The sequence below is a fragment of the Armigeres subalbatus genome, chromosome 3 (genome assembly GCF_024139115.2).
Source record: "Armigeres subalbatus isolate Guangzhou_Male chromosome 3, GZ_Asu_2, whole genome shotgun sequence".
Classification (NCBI taxonomy): Eukaryota; Metazoa; Arthropoda; class Insecta; order Diptera; family Culicidae; genus Armigeres; species Armigeres subalbatus.
Window position 1 is genome coordinate 64,737,075 of NC_085141.1, and position 21,267 is coordinate 64,758,341.

General features: G+C 40.8%; 2 protein-coding genes across 9 annotated transcripts in view; both read right to left on the bottom strand.

Moving 5' to 3' along the window:
* LOC134223602 (furin-like protease 1) overlaps window positions 1–21,267 on the bottom strand; it is an 800,923-nt gene that overhangs the window by 652,382 nt on the left and 127,274 nt on the right. The gene's annotated exons all lie outside the window — the stretch shown is intronic.
* On the bottom strand, window positions 10,811–12,066 carry LOC134223603 (uncharacterized). Its single transcript, XM_062702794.1, has 3 exons — window positions 11,920–12,066; window positions 11,532–11,864; window positions 10,811–11,455 (listed from the first exon to the last, which is right to left on the bottom strand). Exons 1-3 carry the CDS (start codon window positions 11,931–11,933, stop codon window positions 10,921–10,923), a joined length of 882 nt encoding a protein of 293 aa, XP_062558778.1. The 5' UTR covers window positions 11,934–12,066; the 3' UTR covers window positions 10,811–10,920.

Genomic DNA, 21,267 nt, shown 5'->3' on the forward strand with positions numbered 1-21,267 from the left:
AATTTGCCAAATTTTAATGCCTTCGTAATAAGCAAAAAATGTCATTGAAATGACTTTATGGAAAAATCTCCCGTTGCCACCTGTTGTCATTAACTGTTAAAAAGCCGATCCATGCAAAATACATAACGGCATATATAGCATTCTTTTAAAAGTAACACAGTTCTTAGTAAACTGTAGTAAAGTTAAGGTTTAAAAAACGGGACTGTTCCGTTAAATACGGTACGTATGGTCAACCTATCTAATATTTGATTTGTCCAATTTTACACAGTCACATTAATCAAATCCTCCTAATTTGCCCGATGAACTTAATTTTCCCTATTTCTTCAATATATCCAATTGGTTGTACCAAAGGTAGAATTTGCACAATCTAACGACCTGTCTGGTTCATGTAGGGGAACTGTTCCGTTTTCCATCTCACTGAACATATATTCATCGCATCGCAAAACAAAGAAATACAGCACAAATCTCGTCGCTTCATTCTGCTAACACGCGTGCTCACTGGTAAATAATATCATAAAAATAAGAAATAAACCAAATTCCTTTTCATTGCTTTGTTTTTGATGGGATGGAAATAGGAGCTATGGGATGAAGTACCGAACCGTTCCCTTCTTCTTCATCTTCTTCTTCTTATTGGCATTACATCCCCACACTGGGACAGAGCCACCTCGCAGCTTAGTGTTCATTAAGCACTTCCACAGTTATTAACTGCGAGGTTTCTAAGCCAAGTTACCATTTTTGCATTTGTATATCATGAGGCTAGCACACGATGATACTTTTATGCCCAGGGAAGTCGAGACAATTTCCAATCCGAAAATTGCCTAGACCGGCACCGGGAATCGAACCCAGCCACCCTCAGCATGGTCTTGCTTTGTAGCCGCGCGTCTTACCGAACCGTTCCCCTATTTACTATGAAAAGTTTTTAAGTTCGAATAGATATTCCGATTCTCGTTGTCATTCTTATTTATTTTTTTAATTCCATAACGAGCGCGAAAAGATTCTCATCGTGAATTGATCCAATTTCCGCGAGAAATCCGTTCCATTATTCAGGAATCTCAAGCCAGTATCACCTCCTACCGCTCTGTCGTTCTAAGTCCGTGTTGTTCCGGTTAACGGGAAAGCTCAATGAGGACAAAAAAAAAGCAATCGTCTGATGGCGACGGTCGCAGAAACAGCAGAACACAGCATATTCTCATTGAACGACCTCATTGACGTACATGGAACCTTTTTGACTATGAAGCATCCAACATTTTATTTTTCGAATTAATCCCAACGTCACACAAACCACTCCATTCAGATTGTTCTTACTCGAAACCCGCAAATACTAAAGAGCGATTTGTAGCATTCGTATAAAGTTGCAATTTTCTTAACATGAGTGCAATAATTATTGCCATCATCATTTAAATAATTTAACAATATAGCATTCATATCTGATTATGAACTAAAGAAAGCCATTATGAAATTGAATTCTCAAGTTGATGCAAAAGCACTTAAGCTTCTATCGATTAATACCGCGGAGCTCATATTTTTACTTGGATTTTTTTAATTTGCATCGAGTTCATTACTCACGTCCTTAAAGTAAAATCCTTGCTTTGCCTATGGATGATCCCGTTCCCTTCAACGCAGAATGCAGCAATAATGAACTCACTGTCTCGCGTGCAAATTTCAGTTCGGGATCAGAGCGCCACCACCTGCTACAACCATTCTCGATCCTCTTGTTTGACCCTGCCAGTTTATATATTTTTTTATTTGTGTCGTTGTCAGCTTCGTCATCATCCTTAATGCAATCTTTTTATTATGCACCAGCTCATCGCGGCGGTTGGGCACGCGGGGATCCGCCGCGTAAAGCTACGGCGTAATCCTCTTTGCGTCGCTTTACCCAGATTCTCCCGTTTAACTGCCAACATTCCTATAAAGTCGGAACATGGCATAAATTGCGGGAGCACCAGAGAATCGCACTGATAAACTGCTTTACAGCCAACACCAGAAGCCAGCCCAACATCCCGGCCCACGTTGCTTTCGTCGTTCGAAGTCACAGTAGAAATGCTGGAGATGCCATACATGGGTTTATATTTAGGAGTTACAACCATTTCACATTATTCTGAATGAAAATTTTCACGAGCTGGGACATTTGAAGATTCTGCCTAAAAATAAAATAAAATGAGATGTTTAAATCATTACATCACTTAGAAAAATTAGCTTTCCAGAACCTACAACATGTCACTTCAATCAGAACATGAACTTTACAAAATATGTGACCCAATATTTGTAGTTTTTACACAAGGGTGGATTCATTTGTGTACATTTCCAACATGTTACAGTGGGCTAAATAACGAACTTTAATAAGTCTCCCAGTTTCAATCGAAAAGTTTTTTGATAAAATCATTTATGACACTTGAATTTTCTTTTCTAGAAGTTTCTAGACGAATTCTTAACCTTGAACTTCACGACAGCACATTTTATTGAATTTTCTTGAGGAACTACTTGTGGACCTCGTGGAAGAACTTTTGAAGCTGCCCCAAAAAGCACATTATTTCAAGCAGCCATTATTGTTGGAAAAATATCCATAGTCAAATGCTAGATATAAAGAGGTCGATCTCTAGTCGAAAACGTTGATTCTTTCTTTTGTTTTTGACGTCGGAAAACGTCTTATCTAAAGGTACTGGGTGTTAAATCAGAATCTAAATTTGGGGACCGTCACAAAATTATGTTAGACTTTGAACATTATTAGCGCCTTTATCTTACGATGGATTTAAGGTGATTATACAATCAAGCCATGTGGTGAATTTCAAATTCACCACACGATTTTCTACTCCTATTATCAAAAGTTCAAATCCAACGTAATAATTTTCGTACAATGCTGAAATTAAAGTCGATTGTTTAGCATGAGTGAGCAAACGATCTACGGATGTTTCAACCCCATGGGCGTTGTGTTTCTCTCAATTCGTGCTCTTGAAAAATCACTAGAAAAACCACGTGGTTTCCAAGATGGCCAATTTGTGGCTTTGTTGTATAACCACCTTAAAAGATTTACATGTACCTATGAGCTCCTTCTGGAATAAAGCAATATTTTTTCAAGCCCCAGAAATTAATTCCACAACAGTTCAACAACAAAACCATCGTTTATTAACCAGAATGTTATTCAGGATAATTCATTCAAAAATTGCAGAAAATAATTGTCATGTAGCCAATTTTCTTATTCTTCGATAACAACATGTTCAAAAAATGATGTTTCAAAACCGAGCTACTCTCAGTAACAAAATTTCTCTTCTTTTTTTAAACTCGAAACTGAATCCTTTTTCAATCCATTCGATATATTTACTCTTCCAACCAACAGCTTCACTGAAAGCGTAAGTTCCCCGCTTGCCTAATAACGCATATCAGTGCTAAGAACCATCGGATGATGGTTTCCAAACTAACAAACCCATTCCTTGCCAACATCGGAGCACTATGCAGAGATCCATATGCTTCGGTAAATCCTACGGAAACCGATGACAACCATGACAAGTTCTGCGGTTTCCATAGCACACAAACCAAATCCTATAAGGAAGGAATTCCTGTCGTCATCGTCGGTGAAGAAATCTTCGTCACCACCACCCATCACATTCTTGAAGGCTTCGCTGTTCGAATATCCCAGTCACCGCAACCGAATAACGCACGGAATCAATCTTCAGTAACCCCACCACACCCACCCACCCAATCGTTTAAGGCGAAGCGTTATTACCTAGGACTTTCTCGGAACGCAAGCGATGAGTGATGGCTGATGATGAACCATTCATTGCCGCCTACAGATAGTGCCCCAAGTGGAAAATCAAACTCCCAGAAACCATGTCCTTAATGTAGGGAAAAAGTGTCGGCGTTCACGTCAATGACGGTTTCACCGTCGTCACATCCTCTAGGGTGTGAAATAAAGCACATAATCAAGTGTGACTTGATAAGACAGAAGTTCGGTCAAATTTAGACGAGATGTAAACGAACGCTTAATCGTTGCAATGTTTAAAAATAGACAACCAGACTCCGACTACATCAAGCACTTTATCGTGCTGTTGATTGATAAATGACAACATTTCGATCGAACGGCAGCTCAGCTTCCTGAGGTTGCAACTCCGTGACTGACCAGCATAAGTGGAATCACACACAATGAATCAACTACTTAAACTGTTGACTTGGGAAAGTCGATCATTCTCACAGTGCATATTTTACAGACTTAATAATTAAAAAAAAAAAACAATTAAGGCAATGCTTCTAAGGATCAATACACGCGATTGAGTGAGAGCATTAAATATCATCAAGGATCAGGGAGTACAAATTCGAATTAGAAACAAGTTTGGGCTAGAGGATTTATTCTGTGTTTTTTTTGTATTCTCAGTCAAATTTAATCAAAACGATGATTTTTATTTTGCCCGACACATCGGTAGGTTTATTTTGCCCTTTCCCAATGGTGAAACTATCTATCGTTTTTTCATCAACTCATCGTTTTGACTAAGATTGAATGAGAGAGCCAAAAAATCCCAGAATGGAAACAAGTTGGATAATTTTTAAAACCTTTTAAGTAAAACACGCCTAATCGATTACTTCCACATATTTCATTCAATTTCCCCGTAAGACACACGGTTATAAAGCAGTCCCTCTATATTAAACTTTAAATTAGATAGACGTATTAAGATTTACAAAAGTCGTTTCTAATTTGCAGGAAACAGAACTAAATTCCAAAAACCATTTTTTCAGCATATTGAGGATAAATATTTATTCAGAACAATCATTCAATTAGGGCAAGGTGAAAATAAAAAAAAATATACAAAACTTCTATAAAGCCTTATAAACCTTGTTAATTTAAATTGGCATCGTCCTCCACGATGTTAAATAAGATACCTAGTTTTCTAAAAAGTTCCAAATACGTAGATTTTTTTTACAGAATCCCATTTGTACGGTTTTCCCGGAACCCAATCCGGAGCAGCGTAGTTCAAGGGCAATCCCAAGAGAGGCTTAAAATTTTCTATTCATAGTGTGATAAAATTCAACTAGCCCGAAGGTGTGAAAAGAAGGTAGCCCCATTCCCGTGCTGCGAAGAATTGTAACAATTCCTTTTTTTTTCAATTCAACTTTCCGAACAAAATTTAACTTTTCGAAGCTAGCGATGCGCTGCAATAGATGTACAACAAGTGCGGTGGAACATCTGACGAAGAAAAATTAAATTATCCGACGATACGGAGCTCACGAATTCACCCTTTGTCGTGCCTATCCGAAAAGAAAACATTGATTGGGGACTGAGAGCATTCTCCCATAAATTGTTTAAAAATAATAATGCTGAAGCATTTTGCTTGTCAATTTCTAGAAACTAATTTCGTGAACATTGTATTACGGAATCAACAAACATATTATCAAAATTATTTTAAAAAATCCTGGGAAGGATTCTCCCGGAATCCTGGGAAGGATTCTCCTCGATCCTTGGGGAGTTTTCTTCACGAATACCAGTAAGGATGGTCCCTGAACCCTAGGAAGGATTCTCCCGGAATCCTGGGAAGCATCCTCCCCGTATACTGGGAAGAATTCTCACCGAATCTCGAGAATCCTACTTTTCTAATTATGGGAAGAATTCTCCTCAAATTCTGGGAAGGGTTCTCTCCGAATCCTGGGAAGGTTTCTCCCCGAGTCCTGGAAAGAATTCTACCCGAATTCTGGAAAGGATTCTCCCGAATTTTGCGAAGGATTCTCTTCGAATCCTGAGAAGGGTCCTCTTCAAATCCTGCGAAGGATTCTTCACAAATTCTGGGAAGGATTCTCCCAGAATCATGGGAAGTATTCTCCCGGAATCCTGGGAAGGATTCTCCCGGAATCCTGGGAAGGATTCTCCCGGAATCCTGGGAAGGATTCTCCCGGAATCCTGGGAAGGATTCTCCCGGAATCCTGGGAAGGATTCTCCCGGAATCCTGGGAAGGATTCTCCCGGAATCCTGGGAAGGATTCTCCCGAATCCTGGGAAGGATTCTCCTGAATCCTGGGAAGGATTCTCCCCAAATCCTGAGAAGGATTTACTCCGGACCCTGACAAGGATTCTCCCCGAATCCTGGGAAGGACTCCCCCGAATCCTGAGAAGGACTCCCCCGAATCCTGGGAAGGACTCCCCCGAAGCCTGGGAAGGATTCTCCTCGAATCCTGGGAAGGATTCTCCTTGAGTCCTTGGACAGATTCTCCACGAATCCTGGGACGGATTCTCCACGAATCCTGGAAAATATTCTTCCCGAATCCTGGAAAATATTCTTCCCGAATCCTGGGAAGGATTCTCCCGGAATCCTGGGAAGGATTCTCCCGGAATCCTGGGAAGGATTCTCCCGGAATCCTGGGAAGGATTCTCCCGGAATCCTGGCAAGGATTCTCCCGGAATCCTGGCAAGGATTCTCCCGAAATCATGGCAAGGATTTTCCCGAAATCCTGGCAAGGATTCTCCCGGAATCCTGGCAAGGTTTCTCCCGGAATCCTGGCAAGGGTTCTCCCGGAATCCTGGCAAGGGTTCTCCCGGAATCCTGGCAAGGGTTCTCCCGGAATTCTGGAAAGGATTCTCCCGGAATCCTGGCAAGGATTCTCCCGGAATCCTGGCAAGGATTCTCCCGGAATCCTGGCAAGGATTCTCCCGGAATACTGGCAAGGATTCTCCCGGAATACTGGCAAGGATTCTCCCGGAATACTGGCAAGGATTCTCCCGGAATCCTGGCAAGGATTCTCCCGGAATCCTGGGAAGGATTCTCCCGGAATCCTGGCAAGGGTTCTCCCGGAATCCTGGCAAGGGTTCTCCCGGAATCCTGGCAAGGATTCTCCCGGAATCCTGGCAAGGATTCTCCCGGAATCCTGGCAAGGATTCTCCCGGAATCCTGGCAAGGATTCTCCCGGAATCCTGGAAAGGATTCTCCCGGAATCCTGGAAAGGATTCTCCCGGAATCCTGGAAAGGATTCTCCCGGAATCCTGGAAAGGATTCTCCCGGAATCCTGGAAAGGATTCTCCCGGAATCCTGGAAAGGATTCTCCCGGAATCCTGGAAAGGATTCTCCCGGAATCCTGGAAAGGATTCTCTCGGAATCCTGGCAAGGGTTCTCCCGGAATCCTGGCAAGGATTCTCTCGGAATCCTGGCAAGGATTCTCCCAGAATCCTGGAAAGGATTCTCCCGGAATCCTGGAAAGGATTCTCCCGGAATCCTGGAAAGGATTCTCCCGGAATCCTGGAAAGGATTCTCCTGAATCCTGGAAAGGATTCTCCTGAATCCTGGAAAGGATTCTCCCTGAAGCTTGGAAAGGATTCTCCTGAATCCTGGAAAGGATTCTCCTGAATCCTTGAAAGGATTCTCCTGAATCCTGGAAAGGATTCTCCTGAATCCTGGAAAGGATTCTCCCGGAATCCTGGAAAGGATTCTCCCGGAATCCTGGAAAGGATTCTCCCGGAATCCTGGAAAGGATTCTCCCGGAATCCTGGAAAGGATTCTCCCGGAATCCTGGAAAGGATTCTCCCGGAATCCTGGAAAGGATTCTCCCGGAATCCTGGAAAGAATTCTCCCGGAATCCTGGAAAGGATTCTCCCGGAATACTGGCAAGGATTCTCCCGGAATCCTGGAAAGGATTCTCCCGGAATCCTGGAAAGGATTCTCCCGGAATCCTGGAAAGGATTCTCCCGGAATCCTGGAAAGGATTCTCCCGGAATCCTGGGAAGGATTCTCCCGGAATCCTGGGAAGGATTCTCCCGGAATCCTGGGAAGGATTCTCCTGAATCCTGGGAAGGATTCTCCTGAATCCTGGGAAGGATTCTCCCGGAATCCTGGGAAGGATTCTCCTGAATCCTGGGCAGGATTCTCCCGGAATCCTGGGAAGGATTCTCCCGGAATCCTGGGAAGGATTCTCCCGGAATCCTGGGAAGGATTCTCCTGAATCCTGGGAAGGATTCTCCCGGAATCCTAGGAAGGATTCTCCCGGAATCCTAGGAAGGATTCTCCCGGAATCCTAGGAAGGATTCTCCCTGAAGCTTGGAAAGGATTCTCCCGGAATCCTGGGAAGGATTCTCCTGAATCCTGGGAAGGATTCTCCCTGAATCCTGGGAAGGATTCTCCTGAATCCTGGGAAGGATTCTCCTGAATCCTGGGAAGGATTCTCCCGGAATCCTGGGAAGGATTCTCCCTGAATCCTGGGAAGGATTCTCCTGAATCCTGGGAAGGATTCTCCCTGAATCCTGGGAAGGATTCTCCGGAATCCTGGAAGGATTCTCCCTGAATCCTGGGAAGGATTCTCCCGGAATCCTGGGAAGGATTCTCCTGAATCCTGGGAAGGATTCTCCTGAATCCTGGGAAGGATTCTCCGGAATCCTGGGAAGGATTCTCCGGAATCCTGGGAAGGATTCTCCGGAATCCTGGGAAGGATTCTCCCGGAATCCTGGGAAGGATTCTCCTGAATCCTGGGAAGGATTCTCCTGAATCCTGGGAAGGATTCTCCCGGAATCCTGGGAAGGATTCTCCTGAATCCTGGGAAGGATTCTCCGGAATCCTGGGAAGGATTCTCCTGAATCCTGGGAAGGATTCTCCCGGAATCCTGGGAAGGATTCTCCCTGAATCCTGGGAAGGATTCTCCCGGAATCCTGGGAAGGATTCTCCTGAATCCTGGGAAGGATTCTCCGGAATCCTGGGAAGGATTCTCCTGAATCCTGGGAAGGATTCTCCCGGAATCCTGGGAAGGATTCTCCCGGAATCCTGGGAAGGATTCTCCGGAATCCTGGGAAGGATTCTCCTGAATCCTGGGAAGGATTCTCCCGGAATCCTGGGAAGGATTCTCCTGAATCCTGGGAAGGATTCTCCCGGAATCCTGGGAAGGATTCTCCGGAATCCTGGGAAGGATTCTCCTGAATCCTGGGAAGGATTCTCCTGAATCCTGGGAAGGATTCTCCGGAATCCTGGGAAGGATTCTCCCGGAATCCTGGGAAGGATTCTCCGGAATCCTGGGAAGGATTCTCCTGAATCCTGGGAAGGATTCTCCCGGAATCGTGGGAAGGATGCTCCCTGAATCCTGGGTAGGATTCTCGCGGAATCCTGGGAAGGATGCTCCCGGAATCCTGGGAAGGATTCTCCCGGAATCCTGGGAAGGATTCTCCCGGAATCCTGGGAAGGATTCTCCCGGAATCCTGGGAAGGATTCTCCCGGAATCCTGGGAAGGATTCTCCCGGAATCCTGGGAAGGATTCTCCCGGAATCCTGGGAAGGATTCTCCCGGAATCCTGGGAAGGATTCTCCTGGAATCCTGGGAAGGGTTCTCCCGGAGTCCTGGGACCGGTTCTCCCCGAATTCTGGGAAGGATTCTCCCCGAATCATGAAAAGGATTCTCCCCGAATCCTAAAAAGGATTCTCCCGGAATCCTGAAAAGGATTCTCCCCGAATCCTGGGACGGATTCTCCCCGAATCCTGGGAAGGATTCTCTCCGTATCCTGGGAAGGATTCTCCCCAAATCCTTAAAATGAATCTTCCCGAATCTTGGGAACGATTCTTTCCAAATTCTGGGAAGAATTCAAATCGTGAGAAGGATTCTCCCAGAATACTGGGAAAGATGCTCCCCGAATCCTGAGAAGGATTCTCCCTGAATTCAGGAAAGGAATCGTTAGAAGGAATCTCCCTGAATCTTTGGAAGGATTCTCCCCAAAACATTGGAAGGATTCTCCCCAAATCCTGAAAAGGATTTACTCCGAACCCTGACAAGGATTCTCCCCGAATCCTGAGAAGGATTCTTCCCGAATCCTGGGAAGGATTCTCCCCGAATCCTGAGGAGGATTCTCCATGAATGCTGGGAAGATCTCCCCCAAATCCTGGAAAATATTCTTCCCGAATCCTGAAAAGGATTCTCCCTGAATCTTGGGAAGGATTCTCCCCGAATCCTGGGAAGAATTCTCCCCGAATCCTGGCGAAGCTTCTTTCCGAATCCTGGGAAGGATTCTCTCCGAATCCTGGGAAGGATTCTTTACAAATCCTGGGAAGGATTCTCCACGAATCCTGAGAAGGATTCTCCCCGAATCCTGGGAAGGATTCTTCCCGAATCCTGGAAAGGATTCTTCCCGAATCCTGGAAAGGATTCTTCCCGAATCCTGGAAAGGATTCTTCCCGAATCCTGGAAAGGATTCTTCCCGAATCCTGGAAAGGATTCTTCCCGAATCCTGGAAAGGATTCTTCCCGAATCCTGGAAAGGATTCTTCCCGAATCCTGGAAAGGATTCTTCCCGAATCCTGGAAAGGATTCTTCCCGAATCCTGGAAAGGATTCTTCCCGAATCCTGGAAAGGATTCTTCCCGAATACTGGAAAGAATTCTCCCCGAACCGTTGGAATGATTCTCCGAATTTGAAACCGAATCCCAGAAAGGATCCTCCTGCACGTTTGTTGAAATTAGAACCCATGAGGAAGCCTATGGATGTTTTTGGAGGCTTTGCGTATAACAGCAAAAACAAATAATAACAGTTTTAAGAAATATTTATCTTACCTCGTGTTCCAATTCACTCAAAAGTATTCCGATTTCGTTTTATTTCAAACCGACGCTAAGAACTATTTATATTCGCGACCACATGGTGCGTTGCAAAAAAAAAACAAACTCAGTGTTACTTTGGTACACAATACAGCATCTTCCATTTAATAAACCATTTGGACAAACCTGCAAAGGAGAAGAAAAAATAAGATTAGCTTGATTTGTTATTATTTGCATGTACTGCAAAAAAAGCTACTGTAACACTCTTGAGCCGTTTCCAAATGAAACAATGAATCCGGCTCTTATGAAATATACTACGAAACACGGAATATTGGAGATTCGCCTTTTATTTACCAGGGATTCCTTACTTTTAATAGCAAAACTTCAAATACTGTATATAATAATGAAAATGTTTTGTGAAGCCAATAAAGCTAGTGAAAATACTATTCCTAAATATCTTCATTCGACCCATCAGACGACCCAATAAAGCCCTTCAAACTCATCCATAATTTCATCAAAATATCAGTCATTCTACCAAAGAAAGATTCCTCCTCGAGTGATGGCAGTGTTGGCACCCTCCTCACCCACTCTTCCCCATTCCAGATGGCGGTCAGCTGTTCCACGTTTAGTAACAGAACGATGCCCATCAGCAGCATGGTCAACAAAAACGAGAGGCCAACCCACAGCTCCAGCCAGGGAAATCCGCGCCTTCGTTCCACCCTCCTTCCAGGCGGACACTCTTCCTGACAAATGTTTACGAAGCTACACCGACTGTTGACCAGCCTCAGACTGCCCTTCCTGTGACGACAAACGGGGGAACTGGGACGCCCACCATCGTAACTGCAGTTGAAAACGGCATGACTGCGTGACACGTCAAAGTTGCTATCACTTGAAAAGCCACCGTCTCCGATCGAACATTTTGAACCTTCCAGCATGCTTTGGAGTATACCTCCGTCCGGATCGAGAATGCTCTGCAGCACTTGTCTGGAAGATTGTTGCAATGTTTTAATGTACAACCAAAAAAGGTGTAACTTTCATGGTCATGCAAAATTCACTCAACTGTTTGAACATTTCCGACAAAACGGTCATTTCGGACGGCGCCGGAGCAATTTCCTCGGATGGTGACGATGTAGTTTCGGTTGCTTCCTCGTTCGTTTCCGAGTCGTTCCCTTCAGACACGATCGTTGATGCAACAGCAGCAGCGGCTTGAACGCCTGTTTCGGGCTTCATTTTACGACCGTTCAGATCGAATACCGCCGCAGGACTATCGATCACTTGCGATGCTTCAGAGCTGGTGGGTTTGAGAAGCCGGGGTGGCAGTTTGAGTACTTCTTTGCTGGATTTGCGCTGGGGGATTTTGGATGGCGTTGATGGCCGCTGTGGTTTATTATTTCTGTAATATTTGTGAATAAAGTTTCATGACGCTTCGATAATTAAAAAAAAAATACTTTTTCTGATTCATCTTTGTTTTAAGTACCAGCGAGAACCTATACACAATTAAGAAATCGCAATTGATTTTGTCAATACTACTTCGATGGCGCAATGGTGACTAAGATGAAGCAAACGTCAAAAGAAATTATCTCTTTTGTATTTGGCTGATTTTTTTAAAATTAAGCGATGTGAAACTGTCTGTCAGCTTGTAGAAGAAGACTTATCAAGTTGTTCAATAACTTGGCTACGTCGATCCTCCACCTCCTGCACTTTAAACGTGACCAAATGAGAACGGTCTCGAGTCCCATCGAGAATGGATTGTATGGCTGAACGGCCAATTACTAGGCAATAAATATATAGTTTAAGATTTTATCAATCGATCGATTTTCCAAAAAAATGCTTATTTAAGTAGTACTAAATATTGGTCTAGTAATAATAAACTGAATGACCCACATTTTTTGCATAACGTGTCTAAATAACCACAACTTGAAATAAACTGCCAAAAAAGCATCATTAACAACACTCAGTTCCAGTACCCACCACAGAATGCCATCATACTTATCGTTATCACAGTAATGACTTGTTTCTGCGTTTTGAAATCACCGCACCTGGTAGATAAGTACATGAAACCTCGTATCTGCACAACGATTATTATAATCTGTTTCGGTCTATCTCTCTCGGTCGAAGAGATAGCAAAACGCAAATATTTGGCTTAACGCACCAACGGAAATGAGTACTTGGAGTACGGTTCGTTGCACCTGATAATGGGACAGGTACATTCACACAAAATATTATCATTAGCTTCAGGTGGATGAATGGAACTGCTGCTTGCGGGACGATGATTGTGTCTCTTTTTGGAGTGATTCGTGTAACTACGATATTAGTTTTCAGAAGTGGTACCAACTTTGATATTGACCAATAATTATGGGTCATTGAAACGAAATTTTAAAAATGTGAAGAGGTTATTCGCAAATTGAGTTATTTATTGACATTTTGCAGCCTGCCTTTAAATTCGCCTTTTTGAATTCTTCTAAATAAATCAACTAACTCTAACCATGGCTGCGGGCCCATCATCATTCGCACCGGAAATTTTCCAACCTTGAAGCATAGTGCCTTAAATGGTCATGTGCAATGTTTTTCCTGACTGCCATTGTATGAACTTAGATAAGAAAATAAAAGCTTTAAAGTGTCATAACAATTTCGATGTTCAACTTTCAGTGTGATGGAAATCTGTGAAAATCCAGTTAGGACTGAAACTGAAATGTTAAGAATATTGCGCAGTACTAGCAACCTACTGGTGCCAGATTTTTTTTAACAATTATGTATTATTATAAATTATGAATTAAATTTAAAATTTGAATAAAAAAAACAAAAACAATTTCTTCGATAATTTGAATTAGGGTTTGCATCGATACATGCGTCGAAGAAATCGAATCGAAACGTGAAATTCAAAGTAGAATTGATTTCAAATAAGCGCTATGCAAAATTACTAAACAAATTTGCATCGTGACATTATCCGTTTGTTTATGAGCCTGAAATACAATCCTTAAACGACTCTTTTTTTTCTTTCGTCTTTCTCTTCCAAATCTGACATCACTTGGAATTCAAATAACCATAAACAAACAATAAACCCGAGCATCTCGGGAAACCGAGCAGCTTGTGTTTGTAACCAATGGAGGAAAAAAAAAGAACAATCGAGCATAAAAAATAATGCTACACACATTTCATGGCCCCACCACGACGACGGACGGAAGGACCGACCGACCGCTCGCCGTTCCACCTCCAAAACGAACCGAAGACCCGGGTCGGAGGCGACCGAAAATGGCTATCCTTGTTTATGAAAATAAGATTATTATTTATTGATTAGGATCGACGGAGCTTGGTGACCGAACGAACGCCCACCAGACCAGTCCAGCAGCCCGTAGCATGTTCCGCCCCAGTGACCTCGTCCTGCTCCCGATGATGCCAGGCACGTAGCGCACCTACAACGGAGCCCAAAGGATTGGACAAGCAGAATAGAAATTTCGGTCGCCTTGAGGCTGCTGTAGGCATGTTGGCTGCCATTTCTTGTGCGAACCAGAGGTTTGTGTTTCTTTATGAGGTGAAACAATTTACGACATTTTCCTCCTTTTGGGTAATGGTGGGGATAGGAAGTTCGTTCCTTAGGTTCGGGGAGTGGATTTAAGGAAGACGATTTATGTTTATATTGATATATGCGATTGCTAATCTACCTTCAAATTTTAATGCATGGCATATATATTTGCTCAACCCATCGAATTGAGTTGAACGATATATAGGTCTTCAATTGAAATACCGTTTTAAGAAAATTTCCAAATCGAAAAATCCTCTTAACCGAACTATGAGATGAAGAATCGGAGCTGTAACCCAAAGTGTTTAAAAGAGGATGTCCGATTTTAATATATGAATGCAGAATTCTTATGAAGGACCTGAATAAGAACTTGCCATATACAAGAATTTAATAAAGCTATAAACCGCAGTACACTGTATATTGCTTTGAAGAATTTGAAAACAGTACATATTTGAATTAATTGCATATTATTCGGCAACTCGGCCGTACGAAAACCATTTTTTTTGGTTAGTAGGAGGTTGAGGGTTCGAGTCCCTCCAAGACACGTGGATTCTTTTTCGCAAATTTCATATCAATTTGTCCATTTCGAAACATATGCTGTGCATATGCACAGCCAAGATATTTAACAAAAAAAAAAGTACATATTTGATTTCAACAACTCTTTTAGTATAATCGGGGATTGAATCCTAAAAAGAAAACCCAGATTAATCCACCTAGCGGTGATGGTGCCTTTCTCGTTCGTTCAAAAGGTTTGGAAAAATCTAAAATAACACGAATATGTGGATTGGTATCATTTTTCATATTTGTTTATATGCATAAAAAAAATTCTCGCCAAACGCAATTTGTTGCAAACAAATCGGATGAGCATAAGAGCAAAAAATGGCATTCTATTTTGTAGTTTTAAAATTAGTATTTTCTCCATAACTTTTGACCCAAATTGTACGATGCGGCCAAGTTTCTATAGGAAACAATGGGACAAGATTCTGCGTCGAATGCAATCTGTTGCGAGCGACATGAGAAGCACACATATTGCACATCTATCACAGTAACTTATATATGACCGGATTCAGTTACAATATGGTTACTGCAACCAGATTTGTTGAACTTGTGTTGCTTGGGGAATAGATGAAGTCTAAGTGCTAAAAAGTGAGCTAGACTTTTTTGAACTCTTTTTCACAATAAATAGTAATTTTACCATAACTTCTAAGCCCATAGTCCGATCTGGCCAATTTTCAATAAGAAACAACGGGACAGGATTCTACGTCGAATGCAACTTGTTGTGAGCAAATCGATTGAGGATAAGTGCCGGCAGCCCTTACTTTGCACCGTTCAATGTGGAAAAACGATCCATAAAAAAATGAAAAACGATCCATAAATCCATAAAATAGTTCGAGAGATTCCATAAAGAATATTTTTATGATCCATAAATGATCCATAAAAACTATATATTGATCCATAAAATTTCTAATTTGCGCAATTTATATCCTGATGATGATCCATAATTTCAGCCATATGATCCATAATTTTGGTCATATGATCCATAATTTTGATAATGTGATCCATAATGCTTGGAAAGAAGGCCAATGAAACTATATTAATTGATCCACACATTTTATAAAATCTATGGATCATTTATCAAAATTTATGGATCATATCACCAAAACTATGGATCATTTGAACAAAGTTATGGATCATATGGCCAGAATTATGGATCATATGACTAAAATGGATCATATTACAGAAATTATGGATCACCATCACGATAAAAAATGCGCAAATTTGAGGTTTTATGGATCAAAATATAGTTTTTTATGGATCATTTTCCATGGATAGATTTATGGATCATTTCTCATATTTTCAAGGGGAAAATAGCAAGAATTGTATTGTTTTTCTTGACCATGTTAATGGAACATATTTCCCAATTAATTGTGAATGAAAATTGAAAAAATGAGTGACATTTTTTACGTGATTTTTTCGTATGAATTTGTATTTTGGCCATAACTTTCGATCCCATAGTTCGATGTGGCCAATTTCAAATAGGAAACAATGGGACAGGATTCTACGTCGAATGCAACTTGTTGCGAGCAAATCAGTTGAAGGTAAGTGCCCGAAAAATGAGTGACATTTTTTACGCGATTTTTTCGTATGAATTTGTATTTTGGCCATAACTTCTGATCCCATAGTTCGATCTGGCCAATTTCAAATAGGAAACAATGGGACAGGATTCTACGTCGAATGCAACTTGTTGCGAGCAAATCAGTTGAAGGTAAGTGCCCGAAAAATGAGTGACATTTTTTAGGCGATTTTTTCGTATGAATTTGTATTTTGACCATAACTTTCGATCCCATAGTCCGATCTGGCCAGTTTCAAATAGGAAACAATGGGACAGGATTCTGCATCGAATGCAACTTGTTGCAAGCAAATCGGTTGAGGATAAGTGCCCGAAAAATGAGTGACATTTTTTACGCGATTTTTTCGTATGAATTTGTATTTTGGCCATAACTTCTGATCCCATAGTCCGATCTGACCAATTTCAAATAGAAAACAATGGGACAGGATTCTGCGTCGAATGCAACTTGTTGCGAGCAAATCGGTTGAGGATAAGTGCCCGAAAAATGAGTGACATTTTTTACGCGATTTTTTCGTATGAATTTGTATTTTGGCCATAACTTCTGATCCCATAGTCCGATCTGACCAATTTCAAATAGGAAACAATGGGACAGGTTTCTGCGTCGAATGCAACTTGTTGCGAGCAAATCGGTTGAGGATAAGTGCCCGAAAAATGAGTGACATTTTTTACGCGATTTTTTCGTATGAATTTGTATTTTGGCCATAACTTCCGATCCCATAGTTCGATCTGGCCAATTTCAAATAGGAAACAATGGGACAGGATTCTACGTCGAATGCAACTTGTTGCGAGCAAATCAATTGAAGGTAAGTGCCCGAAAAATGAGTGAAATTTTTTACGCGATTTTTTCGTATGAATTTGTATTTTGACCATAACTTTCGATCCCATAGTCCGATCTGGTCAGTTTCAAATAGGAAACAATGGGACAGGATTCTGCATCGAATGCAACTTGTTGCGAGCAAATCGGTTGAGGATAAGTGCCCGAAAAATGAGTGACATTTTTTACGCGATTTTTTCGTATGAATTTGTATTTTGGCCATAACTTCTGATCCCATAGTCCGATCTGACCAATTTCAAATAGGAAACAATGGGACAGGATTCTGCGTCGAATGCAACTTGTTGCGAGCAAATCGGTTGAGGATAAGTGCCCGAAAATGAGTGACATTTTTATGCGATTTTTTCGTATGAATTTGTATTTTGGCCATAACTTCTGATCCCATAGTTCGATCTGGCCAATTTCAAATAGGAAACAATGGGACAGGATTTTGCTTCGAATGCAACTTGTTGCAAGCAAATCGGTTGAGGATAAGTGCCCGAAAAATGAGTGACATTTTTTGAGTAGTTTTGCGCACACACACACACACACACATACACCCACACACACACACACACACACAGACATCACCTCGATTCGTCGAACTGAGTCGATTGGTATATAACACTATGGGTCTCCGGGCCTTCTATAAAAAGTTTGTTTTTGGAGCGATCATATAGCCTTTACCGTATACTTAGTATACGAGAAAGGCAAAAAACAAGTCTCTCACTTATCATCTCTGTATGCATATACGATATGTTTTTCTCTGATTTTTTTATACGTCATCATACAATTGAGAAAAGATCGTAGTGTGCTGTGCGCGAGTAATGACGTTTAAATTTTTGCTTCCGTAGTTTTTTCCGCTGTTCGAACCAATCGGCGATTTTTAACTAGTTTTGATTGGTGGCCACTCACAAGCCTAGCTATTGGCCGGGAGTGTTAGTTTCGAATGTGACTTCTTGCGTATCTTTCGATCCGATCGAAAGATTCGAGTTTTGTACGGTTTTGAACACCGGTTCCGGTAGAAAATTGCTAAAGTGTGCAGCTTGCGAGCAGTGTGGAAATTATTTTTTTCATATGGAAAGTATGGATTTTGGTGCCACCACCAACACAAAGTTAAATGAATTCCGGCAGTGGAGACGCGATAGATATTCTAACTCGAGCGTGAAGTGTCTGGTTTCCGCATTTGGACTAATTTGGTGAGATTGATTCAAAATAATTATTTAAATGTTTCTAATACTGAATGATACTAAATACGTGCTGGATTTTTTAAAAACGGAAGTTTGCTTATGGATCCATTATCTAATTCATAGTGGTATTGGTAGCATAAACAGGCAGGGCTTGTTATAGGCAAAGGTGACCTCGGACTGGTCATGAAATACGAGGCAGTCTGAAGAAATGGGTCACAGGAGCTGAAATTCTTATATGTTTTCAAAACCGTTCTGTTTTCGATTATCTTTCTGCATAGTCATAGTCGAACACATAACATATTCTAATACAAAAAAAACCCTGATTGATCCACCTACCGGTGTTTGAGCCTTTCTCGAACATCAGATATACTAAAAAAATTGAGTGAGAATTTCTAAGCGTTTTTTTTTTGTATATAAATCGTATTTTGGCCATAACTTTTGATCCGATCTGTCCAATTTTCAATTTGAATTAAACCAAAATCCATGATGAATCCAAATCCAATTCAAATCTAATACAAATCCAATCTTAACCTAATCAAATTTAATCCAAGTCCAATCCAAATTCGAATACGATTCAAGTCTTCTCCGAAACCAATCAAAATCCATCATAAATCAACCAATCCAATTCCAATTAAGATTCAAACCAAAAACAATCAGAATTCAATACAATTTCAATCCAAAACCAAACAAAATCCAACCCGGGTCCAATCCAACGTCAATCCTAATTAAAGCAAAATCCAATATAAATCGTTCTCAAATCCTTCCCGAATTCAAACCAATTGCTTCTAAAATACAATCCAAATTCAATCTAAATCCAATCCAGATCAAATAAAAATAAAATTCGAATCCAAATCCAATCCAAAATCAATTCAAATCCAATTCAGATCTCATTCAAATCGAATCTAAATTCACTCCCAATTCAATCCAAATCCAATCCAAATTTGTTTCAAAAATAATCCAAATCCAGTTGAAATCAATTTCAAATCCAATCCAAACCCAATACAAATCGTTCCCAAATACAATCCAAAACTAATCCAAATCCATTTCAGATCCCATTAAAATCAAATCCAAATTCACTCCAAATCTATTCAAAATCCCATCCAAACCCAAATGTGTTACAAATATAATCCAAATCAGGCTTGTAAAATGTCATCTGCATGTCATTTGACTAATTTGTTCATAACTTTCTTCAGAAGCCAAATTTCGTCCATAATTTTGAATGTACTCATAACGCTTGAGTAGGGCTATATTTATGTTCAAGGGTATATTGCTCTAAGTATAACATCTGAGGCTGGAGAGTGAAAACTCTCCAAAATGTCACGTGTCATTTGACATAATGTCATTTGAATGACATTTTGCCTCCCACGCCCTAGATTACATATTTACAGCAAAGTCTTGTTAGACAAAGTTGTAGGCCTATTTAACCGCTATGAGTTCGTCATACAACATGAATTGATAGCTACCTTCTGAAAAAAGTTGTGGGAAAATTATACAAACGAATGCAAATGACATTTTACAACACTGATCCAAATACAATCAAAATCCAATTAAATATCTAAATAACAAAAAAATGTTCCAAATATAATCCGAATCCAATCCAAATCCAGTCAGAATTCCAATCGAAATCAAATTAAAATCAATTTCAAATCTAATCCAAATCCATTCCAAATCTCCCCTAAATACAATCTAAAACCAATCCAAAACAAATCCAAATCCAATTCAGTTTCCATTCAATTCCAAATTCATTACAAATCCGATTCAAATTCAATCTAAATCATATCCATATTCAAACCAAATCCAAACAAAATTCAAATCTAACCCAAATGCAATCCAAATCCAATGCACATTCAATCCAAATCTACAGTCAAACCTCCATGAGTCGATATTGTAGGGACCATCGACTCATGGAAATATCGAGATGTGGAATAGAAAAGCCTCGGGAAGCTGTTTGAAGGGACCATCACAGTAGCCCAGAAAATATTTTTTAATATGGCATAATTTGCTTCCATGAGTCGATATCGAGTCATAGAACATCGACTCATGGAGGTTTAACTGTATTCCAATTCCAATTCAAATCTAAACTTGTTCCAAATATAATCCAAATCCAATCAAAATCCAGTCGAAATTCCAATCAAAAATCAATTTTAAATCCAAACCAAATCCAATCCAAATCCAGTCCAAATCCAATCAAAATCCAATCCAAATCTAATCCAAATCCAGTCCAAATCCAATCAAAATCCAATCAAGATCCAATCCCAATCCAATCAAAATCCAATCCAAATCCAATCCAAATTCAATCCAAGTCCAATCCAAATCCAATTAAAATCCAATCTAAATCCAGTCCAAATCCAATTCAAATCCAAACCCAATCCAAAGCCAATCCAAATCCAATCCAAAGCCAATCCAAATCCAAATCCAATCCAAATCCCAACCAAATCCAATCCAAATCCAATGCAAATCCAATCCAAATCCAATCCAAATCCAATCCAAATCCAAACCAAATTCAATCCAAATGCAATCCAAATCCACTCCAAATCCAAGCCAAACCAACACAAACCAATACAAACCAAACCAAACCAATCCAATCCAACCAAACCAATCCAAATCTAATCCAAACCAATCCAAACCAATCCAAACCAATCCAAACCAATCCAAACCAATCCAAACCAATCCAAACCAATCCAAACCAATCCAAATGCAATCCAAACCAATCCAAACCAATCCAAACCAATCCAAACCAATCCAAACCAATCCAAACCAATCCAAACCAATCCAAACCAATCCAAACCAATCCAAACCAATCCAAACCAATCCAAACCAATCCAAACCAATCCAAACCAATCCAAACCAATCCAAACCAATCCGTATCCAATCAAAATCCAATCCACATCCAATCCAAACCAAACCAAATCCAATCCAAACCAAATCATATCCAAACCAATCCAAACCAATCCAAACCAATCCAAACCAATCCAACCAACCAAACCAATCCAAACCAATCCAAACCAATCCAAACCAATCCAAACCAATCCAAACCAATCCAAACCAATCCAAACCAATCCAAATCCAATCCAAACCAATCCAAACCAATCCAAACCAATCCAAACCAATTAAAAACCCAATCCAAACCAATCCAAACCAACA